At 45.3% G+C, this 25,016-nt stretch overlaps 2 protein-coding genes and 2 long non-coding RNA genes across 4 annotated transcripts; 2 read left to right on the forward strand and 2 right to left on the reverse strand.

The window, feature by feature from the left end:
* The first annotated feature begins 10,414 nt into the window (after positions 1-10,414).
* On the forward strand, positions 10,415-12,361 carry LOC306984964. Its single transcript, XR_013794700.1, has 3 exons — positions 10,415-10,634; positions 10,834-10,962; positions 11,984-12,361. It is a non-coding gene; the product is annotated as an uncharacterized lncRNA (long non-coding RNA).
* A 3,607-nt stretch (positions 12,362-15,968) lies between these two features.
* Positions 15,969-16,701, forward strand: LOC306985032. Its single transcript, XR_013794727.1, has 4 exons — positions 15,969-16,094; positions 16,161-16,272; positions 16,416-16,522; positions 16,598-16,701. It is a non-coding gene; the product is annotated as an uncharacterized lncRNA (long non-coding RNA).
* Positions 16,702-16,769: 68 nt separating this feature from the next.
* Positions 16,770-20,199, reverse strand: LOC306985031 (complement C1q-like protein 4). The gene is made up of 4 exons (XM_079586904.1): positions 19,767-20,199; positions 19,309-19,362; positions 18,830-18,961; positions 16,770-18,385 (listed from the first exon to the last, which is right to left on the reverse strand). Exons 1-4 carry the CDS (start codon positions 19,825-19,827, stop codon positions 18,096-18,098), a joined length of 537 nt encoding a protein of 178 aa, XP_079443030.1. The 5' UTR covers positions 19,828-20,199; the 3' UTR covers positions 16,770-18,095.
* A 1,381-nt stretch (positions 20,200-21,580) lies between these two features.
* On the reverse strand, positions 21,581-24,654 carry LOC306984845 (uncharacterized protein). The gene is made up of 3 exons (XM_079586548.1): positions 23,596-24,654; positions 22,658-23,364; positions 21,581-22,097 (listed from the first exon to the last, which is right to left on the reverse strand). Exon 1 carries the CDS (start codon positions 24,302-24,304, stop codon positions 23,639-23,641), a length of 666 nt encoding a protein of 221 aa, XP_079442674.1. The 5' UTR covers positions 24,305-24,654; the 3' UTR covers positions 21,581-22,097; positions 22,658-23,364; positions 23,596-23,638.
* Positions 24,655-25,016: the final 362 nt, after the last annotated feature.

Consider the following 25,016-nt stretch of genomic DNA (forward strand, 5'->3'; position numbering starts at 1 on the left):
TAAATAACTACTAAAGAAAGAGTGCAAGATTCTGTCTAAAAGGCAATACTATAATGTTTGGGTGCAGAAACCATTTTTACCGGATATTACAGCGTTAAAATGCAAATAGTGACAAATAAAATGTACATGTTAAAAAGACCTTTTCCAGGACACTGAGTGGCTACTGGACCTTGTCTTCCTAACTGACATCACTGGGGAAATGTGAGCTGCAAGCCAAAGGTAAGACCAGGGGCGGCGCTAGGGCTGGGCTAAGGGGGCTTAAAGGGTTTCTGAGATTATAAGAGAGGTAGGTGTGGGTCATGAAACCCCCCTCTTTCAGCTCAAGTCTGGCTCACAATATTTTTGAAAAATGTAACTTAAAGGGACACTTCAAGTTACATTTGCATTAAACTTTGTATCGTTAGAAGCCCAGTCATATATTTTTGAATGGTCATGCATTATTCCCTCATTTTCCCCTGAGAAGGTAGAAATAAGGATTTCAGTGTTGCAGTTCTTGCTTATAATGATGTAAAAATCTTAATTTTGCGTCATTCTAAGCAGGAAGTCCCATATCTGTGTAGAGGGGTTGAGACTACAAACACTCGTTCCTCATTTATCCAGGGGGTGGGACCCACTCACGCTACAGACCTATCACAGATCAGTGGGTGGGACTTCACTTTCTGAAACTAAAAGCAATATCCTCCATCTTGTTTGGAAGCTAAGCTAACAGGCGCTGTGGAGCTAGATGTGAAGTTACGACAATGGCGGAAGGTATCTTACTCAATATGATATGGAAGAAGAGGATTTCGAAAGTTCGTGGCTACTTTTACGATCCGCAATATAGGGAAGAGCAGCGGAGGCGGGTGGAGGAACAGGAGGCGCCGGCGCAGAAGACCTGTCTGTGGCGGACGAGGAGCCCGGACCGGCTCGAGCTGGGGTGGACTGGGGCGGACTGGCTCGAGCTGGGGCGGACTGAGGTGGACTGGCTCGAGCTGGGGCGGACTGGGGTGGACTGGCTCGAGCTGGGGCGGACTGGCTCGAGCTGGGGCGGACTGAGGTGGACTGGCTCGAGCTGGGGCGGACTGGGGCGGACTGGGGTGGACTGGCTCGAGCTGGGGCGGACTGGCTCGAGCTGGGGCAGACTGGCTCGAGCTGGGGCGGACTGGCTCGAGCTGGGGCGGACTGGCTCGAGCTGGGGCGGACTGGGGTGGACTGGGGCGGACTGGGGTGGACTGGGGCGGACTGGCTCGAGCTGGGGCGGACTGGGGCGGACTGGGGTGGACTGGCTTGAGCTGGGGCGGACTGGCTCGAGCTGGGGCGGACTGGTGGTGCCTGTGCGCATACAGACACAGAGAACGAGTCCATCTGCTGAAAAGAATTTCAACGATACCAATTTCTCCTGGACGAAATCTCCGAATCAGACGAGGACACAGACGTTTGTGTTGTGAACCATCCTAGTCCCGCACCGCATCTGTTCTGACTGAACATCCCGGTACCATGAAATAATTCACCATTTCGAAAGAAATACAAACGAGGAGTAATTCACTAATGAGTTCGCCAACTAACTTTAATGTTTGTGTGAAATTAATGTCAAGCTCTGGTGGTTAGCTAGCTTTGTAGACGGAAGAGCGATGTCTCTGATAGGCGGATACCTCATACGCGCCGCTCTGGATTAGTGACTACAAACACTCGTTCCTCATTTATCCAGGGGGTGGGACCCACTCACGCTACAGACCTATCACAGATCAGTGGGTGGGACTTCACTTTCTGAAACTAAAAGCAATATCCTCCATCTTGTTTGGAAGCTAAGCTAACAGGCGCTGTGGAGCTAGATGTGAAGTTACGACAATGGCGGAAGGTATCTTACTCAATATGATATGGAAGAAGAGGATTTCGAAAGTTCGTGGCTACTGTTACGATCCGCAATATAGGGAAGAGCAGCGGAGGCGGGTGGAGGAACAGGAGGCGCCGGCGCAGAAGACCTGTCTGTGGCGGACGAGGAGCCCGGACCGGCTCGAGCTGGGGTGGACTGGGGCGGACTGGCTCGAGCTGGGGCGGACTGAGGTGGACTGGCTCGAGCTGGGGCGGACTGGGGTGGACTGGCTCGAGCTGGGGCGGACTGGCTCGAGCTGGGGCGGACTGAGGTGGACTGGCTCGAGCTGGGGCGGACTGGGGCGGACTGGGGTGGACTGGGGTGGACTGGCTCGAGCTGGGGCGGACTGGCTCGAGCTGGGGCGGACTGGCTCGAGCTGGGGCGGACTGGCTCGAGCTGGGGCGGACTGGGGTGGACTGGGGCGGACTGGGGTGGACTGGGGCGGACTGGCTCGAGCTGGGGCGGACTGGGGCGGACTTGGGTGGACTGGCTTGAGCTGGGGCGGACTGGGGTGGACTGGGGCGGACTGGCTCGAGCTGGGGCGGACTGGGGTGGACTGGGGCGGACTGGCTCGAGCTGGGGCGGACTGGTGGTGCCTGTGCGCATACAGACACAGAGAACGAGTCCATCTGCTGAAAAGAATTTCAACGATACCAATTTCTCCTGGACGAAATCTCCGAATCAGACGAGGACACAGACGTTTGTGTTGTGAACCATCCTAGTCCCGCACCGCATCTGTTCTGACTGAACATCCCGGTACCATGAAATAATTCACCATTTCGAAAGAAATACAAACGAGGAGTAATTCACTAATGAGTTCGCCAACTAACTTTAATGTTTGTGTGAAATTAATGTCAAGCTCTGGTGGTTAGCTAGCTTTGTAGACGGAAGAGCGATGTCTCTGATAGGCGGATACCTCATACGCGCCGCTCTGGATTAGTGGGAGTGGCTTGCGGAGCTTTGCAATGTGGTGCATTGTGGGAGTTGTTGTCTTTCATACAAACGCGCCCTAAAGTTACTTTCTGTCTTTTCTCAGTCAAGAAGGCACCAAATTTGAAAATTATTTTACATTTCGACTACATGTATGACCCACTTTCAATAAAGATGAATGTTCCCACGGGTGAAATGCTCCTTTAAGTTGGTGTGGATGGCTGTGAGAAGGGAGTGGAGTGGGTGTGGTGTGGCACGGCAGGGATAACTGCAGTCATGTTGGAATACTGAGACCGACACGCTATATACATCGCTCTTCAAGGCGCAGTTTTTCTTTCTCATCATCCACTGTTACTTATCCAAATCTCAAACGCTGTTGTGTAGGCCTATGGGGGTTCATTTCAACAACTTGTCGGTTCTTAAGCGCGAAGTGGCTCCTCTGGTTTCATCTACCTCTCGTCTGTTGAATTCTGTGATTTTCAACACGCGATCTGTCAATAACAAAAATGTGATATTATCTGACATTATTACAGAACGAAGATTGGATCTTGTGTGTTTAACTGAAACCTGGGGGTATTATTGTGCTATATAATCACCAACTTAACATGAGTCCTGTCCTGTGGATGTTCCACAGTTTAACTCATTTGAATGCCTTGGTTTGAGTATATCTGCCCCCACTTCCACTGCCATAGCTACAGTCTACAGGCCTCTTTAAACAAATCTGTGGAAGAGCATGTCTCCCATGGCCCCGTGAGACTCTCCAAACTTCTCCCCCTCACCATCTCATCAAATAAGACGTTTCTAACCCCCATTCCCGATCACACATGCTTTGGAAGAGAGGCTGATATGCTCATCCTGAGTTTATTATCATACTTTTTTCAAAGGACATATGTGAAGCTCTCATCTCAGTTAGCAACTCTTCATGTCCCTCCTTTGACTTGAGGCTTCAAATTCAAGTAAGAATTGTAAAAAAAAAAAAAAAAAAAAAAAAATGCAATCTGTTTTTACCCTTTGCCCACTTGTGCCACCATGCAGAGATTAGCTAGATTGACTCTGTACAGGAAAATGTGTCCCCTCCTCATTGAGAGCATTAGGCCTATGAATGTGAAGCCCCTCTAAGGTTCCTACAACTGTGAACTCCACATCATGATTTGCACCTGATAGTGCATCCATTCCATTTCTTCTATGCCTAAATGATGAAACTGTCATAAGATAGACTATAGGGAACCAACTGCTAGAAAATAACTGATAAAATTGGAAAGATTAAAAATCTCAGCACACAAATAAGAACACAAAAAAGAAACAAATATTCAGCAAGACTAGAGATACAGTATATGTACAGGTAAGTATACTTTTTTGTAGTATTTGTAAAAGAACATGTACCAAAGAAAACATCTATAGATGAAATGAGTGTAAAATGTCTTATCTTTGATAATCCACACTGAAGATTTAAAGTCCTTGCAGCTGAATTCAAATCAATCTTGGGATGAGGTAGACTGAATCAGGTTGAAATAATCCACCAAATATCTCACTCACAATGTTCATTGTACGTTCATTAATCCCTGTGCAGATACCCAAAAGATCTCAAAGAGTTACAGTAAGTGGTAATGTGTCCTGAGGTTAAGTAACCTTTTCTTGAGAGTCCCCCTCCTTGTTGTCAAAGAGTCCTTCTATAAACAAACACACATCAGTTAATATGTAAATAAGCATAGGAAATAAACAACCACACATGAAAAAGAGTAGAAATTACCTTAATTCTAATGCCTGTACATTGTAGGATTTTGGGCTATCCCAGTTGAAAGATGACCAATCGTGGGGACCAATTTTTGTGATTGCAAACTACGGGGGTTTAAAGGAGCCGTTCTATTGGCTGGCGCCTAGCCAATGAAATGGATCTTCTATTGTACGTAATGATGTCACGAAACCCGCCTCCTCGTGGACGATCTGAATGAGTCTTTCAAAATCCCCGCAACCTGCGTGCGCTCCGGAAACACGAAAGAACGCACCCTGCTCCAAGGACACACGCACGCGCGCCTCCTTTCCTCAGCAACACACAAGAGAACCATATGCAAGTATAAGCTTCATCAAAGTTTTTAATGCGTTAAAGGTGTTGATTCCTTGTTGTCTCTCAAAGGGTACTTTGTTTGTGATTTTGCCATAAGCTACTGTGAACATTCTTTGATCTCTCTCTCTATTGGCGCTTTTCCATTACCAGTACCAGCTCAACTCGACTCGACTCGGCTCGGCTCGCGTTTCGCTCCGTTTTCCATTGCAGATGTAGTACTCCTGTAAGTAAGAAGACAATGAAGAGAAGAACGCATTTGTGAGGACTTCTCGTCTCTGCATTTACTACGAATGAAGCATATTCATATTACAACTGTCAACTGTTCAGGACGTTACATGGTCAACCCACATATGACTTTTTCATATTAATGCCTGATTATAAACATTACCTCTTTTACATTTTCAGGGTTTACAAGTATCCTAATGAATCATTTTTATACATAAAACACTTAAACTAGCATTTACCCTTTATCTAAATGATAACATGAGAATGATAATGTAAAACACATTAAGAATCCACTCTCTATTCTCAGTTTAGAACACATACAAGTTAGTTGTCTGATGTATTACATTGAATGACGAGACATGTGAAATTCAATCATCTGTAACGCATTACACAGTTTGCAAACATCACCGCCGACAGACGACCACGTATATATAAATCAGAAATAATGATAACGCTAAACAATATTATCCCTTATAGATCCAAATAGTATTTATACTTTAACCAGTTATGCGGTGGACTTTTGCGCTAATCGCGGAGCACTTATGCTAACCATGTGCTCAACATGACAAACTCATGACGCACTATTCATATAGCAAAACAACTGCGTTAAACACGCACACAACTCATTCATATTATTAACAGTGTTTATGCTTAAATCTGGAGTGTGTTTCTCATCATACTTTGCCATTACCTGTAAGTAAGAAGACAATGAAGAGAAGAACGCATTTGTGATGACTTCTCGTCTCTGCATTTACTACGAATGAAGCATCACTAACTCAGTCACGGGTTACTATGGGATGCGTGCGATGACGTCATCACGCTGGTATGCCAAGCCAAAATAATTAAATGAATTAATGTGCATAACACACACTCCTTTTTAAACATAAAGCACAAATAAGAGATTTAGCAGTATTTAAAGTAATAGAAAAAATAACATTTTACTATTATATATAGAATCGAAGAAATAAACATAAACAGCTTAAACTCACTATATTACACTCTCCCCCACAAAATAAAATGTCGTCCCGACATCATATTGCTTAAGTAATCAGTTACAGCAATGTTCAATTCACAGTATTTAACTCCATCCAGAAGTTGTTATATACAAATGTTTTTTTTTTTTTTACAACATATTTTTTATTTTATTTTTTTTCAGCAAACAATCACTTCACCATACAAGAGTCCGTGTTACTTAATAGGTAAAAGGCACTTGTTCGTAATAGTCTCAGGGTTTAGTGTAAAAAAAAATGAAAGTCTTTTAGAAAAAACAGTCTCTCTTTTAGAAAAAAACAGTCCATTAATTTGTCCCGGCAAAATGGCACACACAAAAAAAAAATCCTTCAAGCAAGAAAAAGATTCAATAAGTGTCAAAAGAGAAAGTCTCAAAGTGACTCAAAGTGTCCACAGTTTCAAGACAGCACAACAGTCCATGTCCCTAATACGGGGTAACACTCCATTGTTCATATATGTTTTCCAGGCTCTTTAGTGCATATATCAACAGTCCATATCAATTGCACCCCAAAGGCACTTGGGTAGTATAAACAGAACAGTAGATTAACTTTAATATATCGTAGTTCACAGTTAGTAGCAAAAAGGCAAGGCTTGGTGATAATAAAAGGGTATTGTTGTCCAAGTGTTTGGGACTCTGGAATCCTGACAATAGTCACCACTCATGCTCTGCACGTTGCGACATACTGGTGTCCCAAAGGTGTCGTAAGTGAACTTTTTTGGAGGTCGTCGCATTCTCGTTGTTAACTTGTTTTGTTCCCCTGAGTGCATGTTTCTCTGTTCTTGTGTCGCAGGTGCTCCTTTCTCAACTAACTCGATTTCCTCAGACTCAGCAGTTGATCCAATCTCCTGAGCTTCCTGCCTGTCTCTTGCGTCGTTGACTTGTCTCTCTTCTCCAGGCTCAGTTTCCAATTCAGCTTGGGTAGACTGTGGATGTTGTTCATGAGCTAGTTCATGGATACCTACTGATGATTCAGGTAAGTCTGACTCCCTTGATAACACATCTCTATTTGTCTCATGTTTTCCATCTGTCCTTTTGTCTCTTTGTTGGCATTCCACCCTGAAGCTGTACTCATCTTCATCACTTTCACTGTTGGCCTCTGGCACATACTCTCTGTTCCTCCCAAGCTGACCCCTTTTTTTTCTCTGTTGGTTAGGTGTGGAGTCCTTTTTCTCTGCAATGGATGACGGTAAGTAATCGCATGGTACAAGTAGATTTCTGTGTAAAACTCTTGACCTTCCTTTCCCCTGCTCAGGTTTCACCTCGTAAATCGGAACATCCTCCATGGCTTGACGGATTACAACATGAACTTCGTCCTCCCAGTAGTTCCTTAGCTTACCAGGACCCCCTCGCGGAGTGAGATTTTTCACAAGAACTCGGCTTCCAGGGTACAGGTCAGCACATCTTACTTTGTGGTCGTAGTTTCGCTTGTTCCTGTCAGCAGACTTGCGTGGTCCCGTGCAATCTCGTAAGCCTCTTGCATCCCCTTTGTCCAGCGTTCTACATACTCTCGCTGATTAGTGGTGCCACGATCCTGGTCAAGTCCGAACAGCGCATCAACAGGGAGTCTTGGGGAGCGACCAAACAACAGGTAAAATGGCGAGAAGCCGGTAACCTCACATTTAGTGCAGTTGTATGCGAAGACTAGTTTGTTAAGTGCCTCCTTCCAATTGGATTTCTCTTTCTCCGTCAGAGTTTTGAGCATCTGTAGTATTGTTCGATTGAACCTTTCCACCTGGCCATTTCCTTGTGGATGGTAAGGAGTTGTTCTTGACGCTGTAATACCACTGTACTTCCTTAGTTGGTCAAACAACTGGTTCTCAAATTCTCCACCTTGGTCATGGTGGATTCTTGAAGGGAATCCGAACTTAAGGGCAAAATCATTGAACAGTCGGTCCGCCACCGTTTTGCCTGACTTTGATGTGGTAGCGTAGGCTTGAACAAATCGAGTAAAGTGATCGATGACGACGAGAATGTACTCATATCCTCCCTTGCACTTATCCAGATGGAGAAAGTCAATTGAGACTAGCTCAAACGGGTAAGTTGTCTTGATGCTTTTTAGTGGTGCCCTTATCTCCCGGCATGGTTTTTTCTGCTTAATGCACGGAAAAGCCCTTAGGACATAATGCTCAACATCCTTCTGCATCTGTGGCCAGAAAAAACGGTCTCTAATAAGGCTTGTTGTCCGATCCAGCCCTTGGTGTCCCATCTCATCGTGGAGTTCCCTCAGGACGATATGCTTGAACTTGGCCGGTAACACAAGCTGAGTCCGCTGTGACGTTTTACGGTACAGTATACCATGTTCATTTAGCTGTAACTTGTCCCATTCTCGGATTAAACCCCTGAACTTTGGGTTGACTGCTCGCCACTGCTTTGAGCCTGGCCGGGACCCAGACTGTAAGTGGTCGACGATCACTTTGATGTCCTTATCGTCACTCTGTGCCTGTCGAATCTCCTCTTTTGACAATGACATTGGTGGTACTTCATCTGTGTCTCTCCATGCCATTACATCCTCGCATCTGATAGTCATGTTGGGACCCAGCTCGTCCTGGATTTCAACTGCTTGTATCATTGCTCCGATGCAATCTGATGGAAGCTCCTCAGTGTACGCTTTCATCACAGTCTCAACGTCCAACGGCATTCTAGACAACGTGTCTGCATCCACATTCTCTCTTCCTGGCCGGTAGCGGATTGTGAAGTGGAAGTCCGCTAACTCACTGACCCATCGACACCCGGTTGCATTGAGCTTTACAGACGAGAGTACATAGGTCAACGGATTATTATCGCTGTACACAGTGAAAGTTGGGGCGTAATACAAATAGTCCCTGAATTTTTCAGTCACAGCCCACTTTAGGGCGAGGAATTCCAGTTTCCCGCTGTGGAGGTGGTAGTTCTTCTCAGCCGCTGTCAATGTTCTGGACCCATAAGCAATCACCCTCAACTTTCCACCTTGCCGTTGATATAGAACAGCCCCCAGACCTTGATTTGATGCATCTGTATGCAGGATGAATGGTTCAGAGAAATCTGGAAACCCTAACACGGGTGGTCGGACCAAGCACTTAATCAGTTTCTCCAAGACTTCTTGGTGATCCGCTGTCCATTCAATCCGCTGATTTGATGGCACCCCAGAACCCTTCTTGTTCCTTTCCGTCCTTTTCTTGGCCCTTGCTGGACTTTCCCCATCATTGGCTTTGCCCTTCAAAAGGTTATACAGCGGACTGGCGATTCTTGAAAAATCCTTTATGTACCGATGATAGTAGCTGAGCAGGCCCAAAATCTTACGTAGCTCGCCTACAGTGCCTGGTCGCTTCTCCTTCAGAGCTGTTACAGCAGCCGTATCCGCTGGGTCCAGGCGACTACCCTCTGCAGACACAATTCTGCCCAGGTATCTCACTTCGTTCTTGAACATGTCACATTTCCGTGGTTTTAGTTTGATCCCATGGGAACATAGTTGCCTCAGTACTCTCCTCACTGCCTCCACTTGGTCATCAAATGACTTTGTGAAGACCAAGATGTCGTCCAGATATGGCACGCAGATCTCGTCTCTCATTCCCTCCAAACATTTCTCCATGAACCGCTGGAACGCTGCTGGAGCATTCATAAGGCCAAAGGGGATGCGAATCCATTCATATAAACCCCAGGGGGTTGTGAATGCTGTTAGTGGTCTGCTCTCTGGGGTCATGAAGCCTTGGTGATATGCCTTCCCTTGGTCGAGCAGAGAGAACCAAGAATTTCCCCCCAGGCCATCTAAGATGTCCTGCACTCGAGGAATCGGCTGTCTGTCAGGTACTGTCTTCCGATTCAGGTCCCTGTAATCAATACACAGTCTGAGGCTGCCATCCTTTTTCCGGACACACACAATTGGCGAAGAATAAGAGGAGTTGGACTTTTCTACCCACCCTTGAGCCATTAAGTCCTGTAGGTAGTCTTTCATCTCCTGATACAAGGGCTTTGGAACTGAATTGTATGTCCGAGCTACAGGTGTATTGTCGTTCAAGGAAAGACTCATTTGAAGTCCCTTTGCGCAACCAATGTCGTCGTCGGATTTTGAGAAAGCTTGGCATTCCTCCCTTAACATCTGCTTCACTTGTTGTTGTTGCCGTGCAGTTAGATGGCTCAAGTCGACCGGTGGGTCCCACAGGCTGTCTTCCTCTGTTCCCCTTGGCATTTCCTCAACCGTAACCTGAGTCACAGATCCTGTTCCCCTTGGAGAGATCATAGTCGCAAGTAAGACTGATTTAACTGGTTGCACTATGCCCAGCTCCACTCTACCTCCTAGGATAATATCGTGGTCGGTCTCGTTCTGTACGCTCAGAGTGACTGAAGGGCGGGCACCTTTTTTTACCTCCAGCAGAGTGTCAAACAGTTCTAGGCCCTCGGGGTGTTGAGGGTTGACGCATGGCTCAAACAGCAACACACTGTCTTGTCTCACATGTGGCATTTTAACTTTGCACTGTATTTGCATGATTGTGCGCTTTGGTATGTTCACAGATCCCTGGGCAGTACTCACTGTATACTCGCCGAGATCATCAGCTGTCACCAGATTGATGAAGGTATGGACTTTGTCTCTTTTCAGGTTGGGAAATGCGCTTACAACGGTTTGGTACAGCTGCCTGTTAGTCACTTTGTCCGAATTGTCTGTACCCTTTTGTTTCATCACTTGCTCGATTACATTAAATCCAATGATAGGTTTAGGAAGTTGCTGACCCTTTAGAACAAGCACAGGAATGACTAATTCTTTCACTCTTTCAGCAGGGGAGGCCAACTTAAACGTCACCTCAACCCATCCTCCATACGGCATGTCAGTACCATTGGCTGCCACAAGGTGTAGACGTTCAGGTGTTTCTGTGGCTTCGGAAATATCTCTCAGTCTGACTTCTGGTATGTAGCTGTCTTTCCACTGCTCATCAATAATACACACCTGGGAGCCTGTGTCCCATAAAGCCTCTGTCTCATGTCCTTGCAAATAGCAGGTCACAAGACATTGTTTGCCCACTTAAGACGTGATTGCGGAATGCTTGTTAACTTGGCAAGGGGCTGTTAAAATACTATCAAGGGACTGAAAATCTAGCTGACTATGATGGTTAATGCTACGTTTCTCATGTTTTTGGGACTTCTCTACCGCTCGGATCACACCCTGTCCCTTGGGGGCAACCCGCTCCGGTTTAACGGAGCTCCTGGCTGAGGCCTGGTGCCTTTACTCCTACAGCCAGCTGAGAAGTGCTCATTGCTGCCACAGTGGTAACAATGGGTGCAAGGTTCCTCTGCTTTACGCTGCTGGCAGTGGAAACATTGTCTGGCTCGTGAAGGACGGGGCTGGCGGAACTGATAAGGGTGCTGTTGTGGTGACACCATATACTGCTGGGGATAATACTGTGATGCTACAAAACTCGAAGGGTGAGTTGCATAATTGATGGACATGGGATGCTGCTGAGGAGAAGGGTACACATATGGCTGTCCCTGGTGAGTCTCTGGTACTGTATAACGTTGACTCGACTGGAGATAATGTTCTGGTGGAACAGAAGAGCACTGAGCTGGCTTTGCAGGTGTAAGCAGTATGTTCTGTTCCCTCACCTGTCTTTGACTTTGTGAGAACTGGTGTGGCACGTGTATGGACCTGCCTCTTGTGGACATGTAGCTGTATCTGGTTTCCAGTTCTGATGCTCTTGGACTGGGGTCCATCCTGATGTCTGTTTGGACACTGCTGCTGTTGGTTCTTGGTTATAGGCTGCAAAACACTGCTGAGGAACAGATAAGGGTTGTTGCATTGTCTCTTTAATTTGCATGATATCATCACTCAGGCTTTTCAGTTGTGACATTAAATCGAACTGGTTTGGGCTGGAATTTTTGTTCAGGGACAGGTTCGTTTAGCTGTACAGCATGAACAGTACCACTCTTTCAGATTCATTGGAACAAGCGACATTGAGTTTTTCCAGCAGCACTTCATCTGGAACAGTGGGATCTGACAAGCATTGTTGAAGGTCGCTCTGGATGCGATCATTTTGCAATCCGGTCAAGACTGTGTGCAGAAACATATTCTGGACTAAAGCAGGATCGTATTTTAAACCTGAGTCATCTTCCTGAGAAGCAAACAGAATTTTCTGTCTAAGATCAAGGGCTCGTATTAGGAAGCTTTGTGGCGGCTCTCTATTTCGCTGTGCTTCAGTGGTGAGCTGCTTATATAGTTCAGTAGCATTTTTCTCCTGATAATGAGAGCGAAGTATCCGTCTCAGCATTGGGAGTGTCAGCCCTGCCTTCCCCTCAAGATAGCTCCGCAGCTGGAGCCCTGGTGTGATGGCTCTGATGACATAATCTATTATTTCCTGTTCTAGATAGCCCTTATTGAGTCCACTTTCTATCTACCGGGCCAGACTGGAAAATGAGAGACGATCCTTCTGTCCTGGGTCTCCTATTAGACCAGAAATTTTAAAGTCTTTCTGCCACGCTGAGTTCACTGGTCTATGTAATGCGGGTGGAGAATAAACTGGGCCATGGTCTACATATGTCTGTCTGTTTCCTGTATTCTGTGGTACGATGGGGCTAATGTGCATGGCAGAAAACAACTCAGCTGCACTTTTTCCATTTTCTGGCATATTTCTCTGTACTGTGTTAACCTCTCCAGGTTTATCTTCCTCTCTCTGTGACCCTGGTTCAGACGCATTGACTGTAATTCCCATGAGCTGACTCAAATTGTCATTAATTGTTAAAAGTTCGGCCATGCCGCCATCTTCTAACTCATCTAGCTCAGTTCTCAGAAGATAGTTACTGAGGCAGTTCAACAGGGACAACCGAGTCACAGTTGGCTCATCCTCTCGTGTTAGGTGAAGAGAGACACTGAGTTTTGCCAGTTTTTCACATGAAAGCGCACATAACTTCTCACCAATTTCATCCTGAAGACGTTTAAGCTCCTCCATTTTGGGCTGCAGTGTAGACAGGCTGTTGAGAGTGGGGTTTACCTTACTGACTTGACCTTGTGACTACTGGCAACAATTCTATGTGTGCACACTGCTCAATCAGTCTTTTCCACCACTCGTCCTGCACGCCTCACACTGCTGCTCATCCGGGTTTACTAGAAGGGGACGATGTTGCTTAATGGGCTCTACCAGTCAAGGAGTCACTCCATCGAACATCAATCCCAGCGGGGCCTTCAAAATTTGTAGTACTCCTGTAAGTAAGAAGACAATGAAGAGAAGAACGCATTTGTGATGACTTCTCGTCTCTGCATTTACTACGAATGAAGCATATTCATATTACAACTGTCAACTGTTCAGGACATTACATGGTCAACCCACATATGACTTTTTCATATTAATGCCTGATTATAAACATTACCTCTTTTACATTTTCAGGGTTTACAATTGTCAAAGTATCCTAATGGATCATTTTTATACATAAAACACTTAAACTAGCATTTACCCTTTATCTAAATGATAACATGAGAATGATAATGTAAAACACATTAAGAATCCACTCTCTATTCTCAGTTTAGAACACATACAAGTTAGTTGTCTGATGTATTACATTGAATGACGAGACATGTGAAATTCAATCAACTGTAACGCATTACACAGTTTGCAAACATCACCGCCGACAGACGACCACGTATATATAAATCAGAAATAATGATAACGCTAAACAATATTATCCCTTATAGATCCAAATAGTATTTATACTTTAACCAGTTATGCGGTGGACTTTTGCGCTAATCGCGGAGCACTTATGCTAACCATGTGCTCAACATGACAAATTCATGACGCACTATTCATATAGCAAAACAACTGCGTTAAACACGCACACAACTCATTCATATTATTAACAGTGTTTATGCTTAAATCTGGAGTTGTTTCTCATCATACTTTGCCATTACCTGTAAGTAAGAAGACAATGAAGAGAAGAACGCATTTGTGATGACTTCTCGTCTCTGCATTTACTACGAATGAAGCATCACTAACTCAGTCACGGGTTACTATGGGATGCGTGCGATGACGTCATCACGCTGGTATGCCAAGCGAAAATAATTAAATGAATTAATGTGCATAACACACACTCCTTTTTAAACATAAAGCACAAATAAGAGATTTAGCAGTATTTAAAGTAATAGAAAAAATAACATTTTACTATTATATATAGAATCGAAGAAATAAACATAAACAGCTTAAACTCACTATATTACACAGACAGTACCTCCACAATAGTACCTGGTCGTCATAGCGACGCGACACACACCCGTTACCCACACACACACACAGGACAATGGAGGAAATCGAGTGTATGCTGTTTTACATAATATTAGTAATGTGTATATCACGCAGTCCCTGGCAAAACTATTTAAAAATGCCGGGGTTATTCAGGATACTCCGTCTGGTGCGTGCAATGATGATAATTGAATAGTGACGATTCTCGCTGACCAATCAGCAGTCTGCCATGTATCACGTCACGTTTTAGTATCGCCTCAGCTCGCTTAGAACCTCGCTGAAGGTGATACGAAAAAAAGTACCTGGAAGCAGGTACCGGTACAACTTTTACACAGTGGAAAACCAAACAGAGGCGAGCCGAGCCGAGGCGAGCTGGTACTGTGTAGTGGAAAAGACACTTATCTCTCTCTTTATTTCTAATCTCTCTCTCGTTCTCATCCCTTCCTCTTTCGTCTATTCACTGCTATCTTGTATATATACATATATTCCGTGTGTAACTGTAGTCAAATGTTTGTTTTTGTGGTTCATGTATTAAAAGCATTATATTCATTTACTGGAACTGCCTAATGCTCATATCTCAAAGTCCTTTAAATGTTTGATCTAAGCTACAAGCTTTACATTTGTTGATACTTAAATTAGTATTTTTTCATAGAACAGGTTATTTTTTGTGGCCAGAAGAATAGCTTTTCCGTGACATTCTATAAAGGGGTAGCGTTTAATGAGAGTCAATAAAGATCAGCGATCTGTTCGCTTATATTTGATTGTCCATATACGCACGGGCAATTGTTCCTTTTTGGAATAATTTTATCTTTGTATGCGACACCGATCATATTCATGATCAGTTTATATTCCCTTTATTTGAGCTAGTGTCGTTATACAATAATGATAAAAATCCGACCAGTGCTTTTTTTTTAAATCCCCATAAATCATAAGCACTGTCTCAGAACGAGCAATGTGACGTAGAATTGCACAAGCCCTGCCCACGACTGTTGATTGACACTGCAGTTTGAGCGTAGACCCGCCCTGAGTGAGCTGGACACAGGCCCCGCCCACGACTGTTGATTGACACTGCAGTTTGAGCGTAGACCCGCCCTGAGTGAGCTGGACACAGGCCCCGCCCTCGACTGTTGATTGACACTGCAGTTTGAGCGTAGACCCGCCCTGAGTGAGCTGGACACAGGCCCCGCCCACGACTGTTGATTGACACTGCAGTTTGAGCGTAGACCCGCCCTGAGTGAGCTGGACACAGGCCGCCAGTGTTTCGCCGCTGGAGCCGCTGTAGAACGTCTCCGAAAGCGATTGAGGTGTTTTGTTTTTTGGATGTTAGAATAAACATAGCAGTCTTCATTTACTCTCGTTGTTACTCGAGGATTGATCAGTAACTGCTCTCGTGATCAGCGTACAGTCTCCAGAGCGACAGGACTGACGTCACTGATCACGGCAGAAATGAAAGTGAGAGCGAGCACTTCATGACACTCGAGCTCATCGAGTCGTTTACAGATATACAGTTTACCAGTTTATAAAGCACACACTGAAAAGGTGTGTATATATTTGTTTTCTGTTAGTTGTGTAACCAGAATGAGTAGATTGTGCCTTTAAATGGGCAGATGACGTAATGGGCAGGCTGATTAAAGTCTCGCGGGCGTTACGGAAAGGGGTTTCTCTTTCGTTTGTTCTCAATGAGCGAGTTGTGTTCCTTCCTCCGCTGGCGCGTTGAATGAGTTGAATCACTGAGCCCAACAAAGATCTTTCCTGAACCAACGATTGTTTTGAGAACACAGTGTGCGTGTCATGCTTGCTTGGCTGTGGCCACCCGATGTGAGTAAACGATTGAGTTGTTTGTTTATTTCGAATCGTTAAACCTAATAAAATGTGTATTTTTAGGAGCATTAACACTTTGCCGAGTTGCCGACTGCGTTACAACGCGTCTGCTTTCATTGAGATTTATATGCATGATCGTAATCACCCATTAAGTGAGCCGTAGCATATCAATAACGTGAGTATTTTTATATGAATGTTTTTAAATGTATAAGGTTGTATGCGTAGCCCTGTCTGCGGGCTTTGGCCACCTGATGTGAGTGAACCACTGAGTTCGTTTGTTTATTTTAAATTGTTAAACTTAATAAAATGTGTTTTTAGGAGTATTAATATTTTGCCGAGTTGCCGACTGCATTACAACACGGCTGCTTTCATTGAGATTTATATGCATTAATCATCCATTAAGTGAGCCGTAGCGTATCAATAACGTGAGTATTTCTATATGATTGTTTTTAAATGTATAAGGTTGTATGCATGATAAACTAAATGGGTTTTGATTTCAGGTCAAACCCTTTCTTGGCAAGCGGCCGCCGTTTCTTTCCCTCAACGAACTTTGAATTTGATTAGCCTACTTTATGTTTTGTTTATCTGTTATACTTTAAGTTTTGTGGTATTATTTATTTTCAAAGTCTGTTTGTCTTATTTAGGAATTTGATTACTTTATATTTTGTTTATCTGTTATACTTTAAGTTTTGTGGTAGTTACGAGTTTCTTTGAAGTCTGTCAATTTATCACTCAATGGGAGGTCTTGTGGGGTTGTGTTTTATGGTTGATTTATTTTGATTTGTTTTGTGGTTTGATAATTTCCTCCCATTGGGCGTATTTCATGATTTCAGATTGATTTGTGCTACTTTGAATGTCAATTCTATTGTTTTCCCTCTTTTTCTGTATTTAAATTATGATTTGTCTAGTTAATTAATCTGAGTTTTAGATTATTGATTTATTTTCTTAAATTGTATTTCTTTAATTTGGTTTTGATCGGTTTGGAACATTGTTTTCATTTCTTTTGAAGTTATTTTGGTTAAGTTATTTAGAGTGAAAGTGGAGTGAGAGTGGAGTTTATTGTGGTGGTTTGTTAATTTTCTTTGGGTTCCTTAGGAATAACACTGTTGCCAGCCAAGTCATACCAGCCATAAGAGAAGAATGGTGCTTGCCATTTAATAAAGAAAATCAACATTTTGTACTCTGGCTTCTAGATCATTTATTTGAACTGCCTGCGTAATAAAAGAGATCATTGTTAGGGTCCCCCATCCCAGATTGTGGGGGTGGCGTAGTCTATTCGGTCAACAATATTATAGCCAAAGGTTACAGTTGTAACGAGTGTTTTGTGTACTTTGCTGTGTATGTTCATGATAATGAAAGGGAGAGAGAGTTTATGGATAAGACTTAATGTGCACTTCTTATACTGTGTTTATTCTTACAGTGATGTTCTGCAGTAAAACTAACTTCATCTTTTGTGTGATGTACAATAAACTTCATTGAACTCATCAGTATATTTTGGTCATCATTCAGACGGGGTTAACTACAGCAGGCTTGTATTAATAGTGGAGCAGATGGCATATAAGTTATAAACGTAATTAAAATAAACATAACATCTCTATTCAGCATATATCCTCTAGCTCTGTGGGCATTATTGTCCGACTCGAACACCGTTACTGTGAGTTTCTGTTTTGATATTGTCATCTTTCTGTGAGATGAGATTGTCCTGGCTAGTTAAAGTTGAAACGAACAGATTAAAAAAAAATGCTTACAGATATAATTGCAATGATATATGAAATAAAATTTGAATTGAAATTTGAATTGAATATATGTTTATTTGATTAAAATGACAGAAACAAGAGAATCAGAAACAGGAATCACTTTATATTTGAAGGAAAAAAAGATACCTGTCGACAATTATTACTTATTATTTGGATGCAGATGAAAATCAGAGCAAATCTATGAAGACTTGTTTAAGACAACAAAAACCTGCGTGACTATCACAGAGCTGCTATTTCTGTCTTACATGGGGAACAGCAGATGCCCACTGAAGGTGTTGTGGTGACTTCCATCGTCGTACGCCACATTGCTACCGTTAGCCACCAGACGCACAAACACAACGTCTCCCACCTCCAGCAACAGCGCAACGGCTTTAGAAGAACTCATAAAACCGGCCGTCTGTTTCTCCCATGCCATGAAAACATTCACTGAGTTCTTGACCAGCCAAGCCCCTGAACCGTGGCTGCCGTCTCCATATGCACCGACCGACCACTCAAAGTTGTACACTCCTTTCACCGGGGCAGTGAAGATACCTGTTGGACGTTTGTTTTTGTCATTTTAAATGGAAAACGAAAAAAAAGTTTGAACAGCCACATACAAGTGAAATATATTAGGGATCACATCTCTGAAACTGGTCCGGTATTAAACAAGAAACAAGCTGTAATGTAACCCTACAGCAAATGATCAGCATCAGTTAGCGTCCACTAAAAGTTCTGTTTTTGACAACATTATGGAAAGGATCCCTACAGAGATAGACCTTTTAGTTAAAGAGTAAGATCCTTTTAGTTTAACATGAAACAGCCCCGAAATCACCATCACCAAACGAGAAAGACACTACTTTTTACTTTTTACACTACATTACTTTTACCAATACAGTGTTTAAGTACGTACAAAATATATTTATCATAGAAACTTGTTTTATATCGCTAAATATTTCGGTGCATCCCTAAAATGTATTGTTAGAATATCAGACCTACCAGTGTTTGAGTTGTAGGCATTTCCGATGTTGGTGGCGACGTGTTTGTAGATCATAGTAGTATCCGTGGGAAAGGGTCCAATATTTGTTGGTTTTGAATCCACCAGAGCGGCTGAGAATGCAACTTGTCGGACTGAGAGAGAGAGAGAGAGAATTTTTATTTTTTTACATATTTATAATTTGTACAATTTCACAATGAAATAAAGTGCTAATGCATTTGCAAAAACCAACACTTCATCAACAACAGAACAAACAATATCATTAAAACACCAACGCTGTTTAAAAGCATCAATGTCGTCAATATGTTTATAAAACCTGAACTCTAACCAGACACAAGAATATTCTAACTCCTAGAAGCAGCCGGGAGCAAGATAAACAAGACGGAAATGAACTATGATTACAACCTCTGCAGTTTTCAGTTATTTAGAGTAAATGATAAGTTGAACTTCATGCCACACAGTTGAACAGAGAGAACAATACCTTGCAGTTGTTTCTTCAGCTTGTCCACTTCAGTCTTCAGCTGTGTTATTTGACCTGCAAAAACATGTTTCTGTGTCAGCTTCATTTTACTGCACCTTCAGTTTCTTTGGACATTGCTTTAGAGCTGCATGAATCAGTCAACTATTAAATAAATCTCCAACTATTTTGAGTATTTTCTAGTTTCTTCTCTTCTCTGTGACAGAAACTGAATATCTTTGAGTTGTGAACAAAACAAGACATTTGAGGATGTCATCTCGGGCTTTGGGAAACACTACATTTTAGAGACCAAACGACTAATCTATTCATCCAGAAGACAATCCACACATTAATCCACAATGAAAATAATTAGTAGCTATGTGCAGCCCTACTTTGCTCCACTACATAGAAAAATACTTATTTCTATCCTTTTGGATATTTCTGAACTGCTGTGACACGATGCAAACAGATCATTACTGTACCTGCAGTCTCTCTTTTCAACAGCGCCATGTCCTCCTTCAGTTGACACAAAGAGGTAGTCATCTCTATCAGAACAGCGTAGATGTCTTGAGGAAAAGTCTGCTGGCTTTCAACACTTTCACTTGCGGAGACGGAGCCGAGTAGCAGCTACAGTATAAAACTCACAGATCTGAATTCTCACACTGGCAGCTTACTGTTGAACTGTGCCGTCTGTAAACCTGTGTGAGCTTTATATAGAAGCCAACAGCAAAAAGGACGTCACAGATGTTGAATTGTGTGTGTGTGTGTGTGTGTGTGTGTGTGTGTGTGTGTGTGTGTGTGTGTGTGTGCACAACTCTTGTCATATTTCAGAGTAAATTCACTTTTGTCCTTTTCGCTAGAATTTTTTAAAAGAAAACCTGCCCACATACATTCCAGACTGAAGGTTAGGTTATTAATCGCCATGGGAATGATTTTGTGTTTTTTAAAGTGTCATGAAACCTCCCTCTTTCTGCTCAAGTCTAGCTCACAATTTTTTTTGAAAAATGCAACTTAAATGGGCGTGGATGTGAGAATAAGGGAAGGGAGGGGGGTGGGTGAGGGGCCAGTGACACGTGCATGTTGACTGTCACTAAAAATCAGTGGTAAAACGTGAGGAAACGCTCGATTTTTTATAGCTGGCAAAAAGTCGAATGAAATACACTGACACCATGGGCGGCGCTAGGGAGGGGCTAGCAGGTGCTTCAGTACCCCAAGAAAAACCGAAGCACCCCGATAGCACCCTCAAAAATAACTTCAGGAACCAGTAATTCAGGCTGTATTCTATGGAAGCCCTGAACTGCATGGTGAAAAAAGAAAAAAGGAAAACTTATCTTGTTATTTCGACATAAGTCATTATTTCGACATATCTGATTATTTCGACATAATATCTGGTTATTTCGACATAAGTCATTATTTCGACATATCTGGTTATTTCGACATAACATCTGGTTATTTCGACATAAGTCGTAATTTCGACATATCTGGTTATTTCGACATATCTGGTTATTTCGACATAAGTCGTTATTTCAACATATCTGGTTATTTCGACATATCTGGTTATTTCGACATATCTGGTTATTTCGACATAAGTCGTTATTTCGACATAAGTCGTTATTTCAACATATCTGGTTATTTCGACATAAGTCGTTATTTCAACATATCTGGTTATTTCCTGGTTATTCTGGTTTTAACCTTGTACGTAGGTTCGATGAACGTCTATATATCGGACACGCAGAACACGTCAAAAAAAGACATCATAAAAACTTTCATTCTGGCTCCTCAGTGGACGTCTTTTCAACGTCCGACTTTTGTGACAAAGACGTTATGACTTCCATCTATCAACTTTCTTTTCTCTTTCAATCTTCTTACCATCTATCAACTTTCTTTTCTCTTTCAATCTTCTTACGACTATCAACTTTCTTTTCTTCCATCTATCAACTTTCTTTTCTCTTTCAATCTTCTTACAACTTCCATCTATCAACTTTCTTTTCTCTTTCATTTACTTGCACATTCTTTTCTTTAATATCGTCATTCAAATACTGTTCTACGAACAGTGGCACAGTGCTCATTCAGTAAATGCAAAGCTAAACAGATGCATTTTGAGTCTGAATTTGAATGTGGCTGTCACGGTGTGGGTTTTGTTCCTTGTTGTCTGTCATGTGATTCCCTGTTTGCCATGTGTCTTGTTAATTGTCTGATCATTGTTCCCATGTGTTTCTGATTAGCCACGCCCCCTTGTTATCTTGTTTAGCTTGTTTGTCTATGTATTTATACCTCTGTGTTTCAGTTGTTGGTTGTCGGTCGATGTTTGTGTTTGCTGTAGCTTGTAGATGTTTCCTGTTCCTTTCCTGAGTTTCCTGTTCTGTTGTTTATTAAAATAAAGTAGTGCGTGCACGTGGATTCTCTCTCCGCTTCATCTATGCCTCAGCGTAACAGATCGACCGACCACAAGATGAATCCAGCAGCACAAATTGTGTGTCTCCGTCAGGGAGAGAGGCCCGTGGAAGAATACATCGTGGACTTTTTGGAGCTGGCTCACTTGACCGGTATGGATGAGTTAAGTCTTATCATCTTTTTCACTGGAGGACTATCAGAGCTGATCAGCTCCCTTATGCCACCTCATCACCCTAGCTGGAATCTCCAGCATTATATTCTCCATGCTCTTTGGCTGGCCGGATCAATTCTTACTGAGGGTTATGCAGAAGCCTGCAAACTGACAGTACCCACCAAGCCTGAGCATCTTCAAGTCATGCCTGATCTTCACAACAGCCCAGAGCTTCCTTCGCCGCTGGTCCCGTCCAGCCCAGAGCTTCCTTCGCCGCTGGTCCCGTCCAGCCCAGAGCTTCCTTCGCTGCTGTTTCCGTCCAGCCCAGTGCCATTTACCGCTGGTTCCGTCCAGCCCTGCCGAGCCTACGCTCCACGTCAGCCCTGCCGAGCCTACGCTCCACGTCAGCCCTGCCGAGCCTACGCTCCACGTCAGCCCTGCCGAGCCTACGCTCCACGTCAGCCCTGCCGAGCCTACGCTCCACGTCAGCCCTGCCGAGCCTACGCTCCACGTCAGCCCTGCCGAGCCTACGCTCCACGTCAGCCCTGCCGAGCCTACGCTCCACGTCAGCCCTGCCGAGCCTACGCTCCACGTCAGCCCTGCCGAGCCTACGCTCCACGTCAGCCCTGCCGAGCCTACGCTCCACGTCAGCCCTGCCGAGCCTACGCTCCACGTCAGCCCTGCCGAGCCTACGCTCCACGTCAGCCCTGCCGAGCCTACGCTCCACGTCAGCCCTGCCGAGCCTACGCTCCACGTCAGCCCTGCCGAGCCTACGCTCCACGTCAGCCCTGCCGAGCCTACGCTCCACGTCAGCCCTGCCGAGCCTACGCTCCACGTCAGCCCTGCCGAGCCTACGCTCCACGTCAGCCCTGCCGAGCCTACGCTCCACGTCAGCCCTGCCGAGCCTACGCTCCACGTCAGCCCTGCCGAGCCTACGCTCCACGTCAGCCCTGCCGAGCCTACGCTCCACGTCAGCCCTGCCGAGCCTACGCTCCACGTCAGCCCTGCCGAGCCTACGCTCCACGTCAGCCCTGCCGAGCCTACGCTCCACGTCAGCCCTGCCGAGCCTACGCTCCACGTCAGCCCTGCCGAGCCTACGCTCCACGTCAGCCCTGCCGAGCCTACGCTCCACGTCAGCCCTGCCGATCCAGAGACGCTTCACGTCAGCCCTGCCGATCCAGAGACGCTTCACGTCAGCCCTGCCGATCCAGAGACGCTTCACGTCAGTCCTGCCGATCCAGAGACGCTTCACGTCAGTCCTGCCGATCCAGAGACGCTTCACGTCAGTCCTGCCGATCCAGAGACGCTTCACGTCACGTCTGCCGAGCCTGAGCTTCACGTCACGTCTGCCGAGCCTGAGCCTCACGTCACGTCTGCCGAGCCTGAGCCTCACGTCACGTCTGCCGAGCCTGAGCCTCACGTCACGTCTGCCGAGCCTGAGCCTCACGTCACGTCTGCCGAGCCTGAGCCTCACGTCACGTCTGCCGAGCCTGAGCCTCACGTCACGTCTGCCGAGCCTGAGCCTCACGTCACGTCTGCCGAGCCTGAGCCTCACGTCACGTCTGCCGAGCCTGAGCCTCACGTCACGTCTGCCTGAGCCTCACGTCACGTCTGCCGAGCCTGAGCCTCACGTCACGTCTGCCGAGCCTGAGCCTCACGTCACGTCTGCCGAGCCTGAGCCTCACGTCACGTCTGACGAGCCTGAGCCTCACGTCACGTCTGCCGAGCCTGAGCCTCACGTCACGTCTGACGAGCCTGAGCCTCACGTCACGTCTGCCGAGCCAGAGCTTCACGTCAAGATGGCCGCCGCTACGCCTGTTCCTGAGCCAGTTCCTGAGCCGGTGGTGTCTGTTGCAGTTCCTGAGCCGGTGGTGTCTGTTGCAGTTCCTGAGCCGGTGGTGTCTGTTGCAGTTCCTGAGCCGGTGGTGTCTGTTGCAGTTCCTGAGCCGGTGGTGTCTGTTGCAGTTCCTGAGCCGGTGGTGTCTGTTGCAGTTCCTGAGCCGGTGGTGTCTGTTGCAGTTCCTGAGCCGGTGGTGTCTGTTGCAGTTCCTGAGCCGGTGGTGTCTGTTCCTGTTCCGCCTTGGTCTTCACCGCCGTGGCCGCCCGAGGGGTCGTCTCCGCCGTGGCCGCCCGAGGGGTCTTCACCGCCGTGGCCGCCCGAGGGGTCTTCACCGCCGTGGCCGCCCGAGGGGTCTTCACCGCCGTGGCCGCCCGAGGGGTCTTCACCGCCGTGGCCGCCCGAGGGGTCTTCACCGCCGTGGCCGCCCGAGGGGTCTTCACCGCCGTGGCCGCCCGAGGGGTCTTCACCGCCGTGGCCGCCCGAGGGGTCTTCACCGTCCTGGCCGCCCGAGGGTCCTGCTCCGCCCTGGCCTCTTGCACAGCCTGCTCCGCTCTGGCCGTCTGTCCAGCCTCAAGCTTCACCCTCCATCCCTCCCCCGAGTCCGCCTCCGCTTCACCGGCCACCTGAACTTTCATCTTTTTTTTTTTTTTTGTCTTTTTTTTTTTTGTCCCTTATGGGCGTCAGGAGCCGCCCATAGGGGAGGGGCTATGTCACGGTGTGGGTTTTGTTCCTTGTTGTCTGTCATGTGATTCCCTGTTTGCCATGTGTCTTGTTAATTGTCTGATCATTGTTCCCATGTGTTTCTGATTAGCCACGCCCCCTTGTTATCTTGTTTAGCTTGTTTGTCTATGTATTTATACCTCTGTGTTTCAGTTGTTGGTTGTCGGTCGATGTTTGTGTTTGCTGTAGCTTGTAGATGTTTCCTGTTCCTTTCCTGAGTTTCCTGTTCTGTTGTTTATTAAAATAAAGTAGTGCGTGCACGTGGATTCTCTCTCCGCTTCATCTATGCCTCAGCGTAACAGTGGCTACTGTAGGAGCACACCTGATCTCTTCTGGAAGCTGGTTCCAGCTGCGGCTAGCATAATAGCTAAAAGCGGACTCGCCGTGCTTTGAGTGAACCCTTGGTATTTCTAGTTGATGTGATCCTAATGATCTGAGTGATCTGTTGGGTTTATATTCAGTGAGCATATCTGCAATGTATTAAGGACCTAGGCCATTAAATGATTTATATACCAGTAATAATACTTTAAAATCAATCCTAAATGTGACTGAAAGACCTGAGGACTGGTGTGATGTGTTCATATTTTCTGGTTCTGCTCAGGATCCTGGCGGCAGCGTTCTGTACGA

Source organism: Phoxinus phoxinus (assembly GCF_949152265.1).
Source record: "Phoxinus phoxinus genome assembly, chromosome: 17".
Lineage (NCBI taxonomy): Eukaryota > Metazoa > Chordata > Actinopteri > Cypriniformes > Leuciscidae > Phoxinus > Phoxinus phoxinus.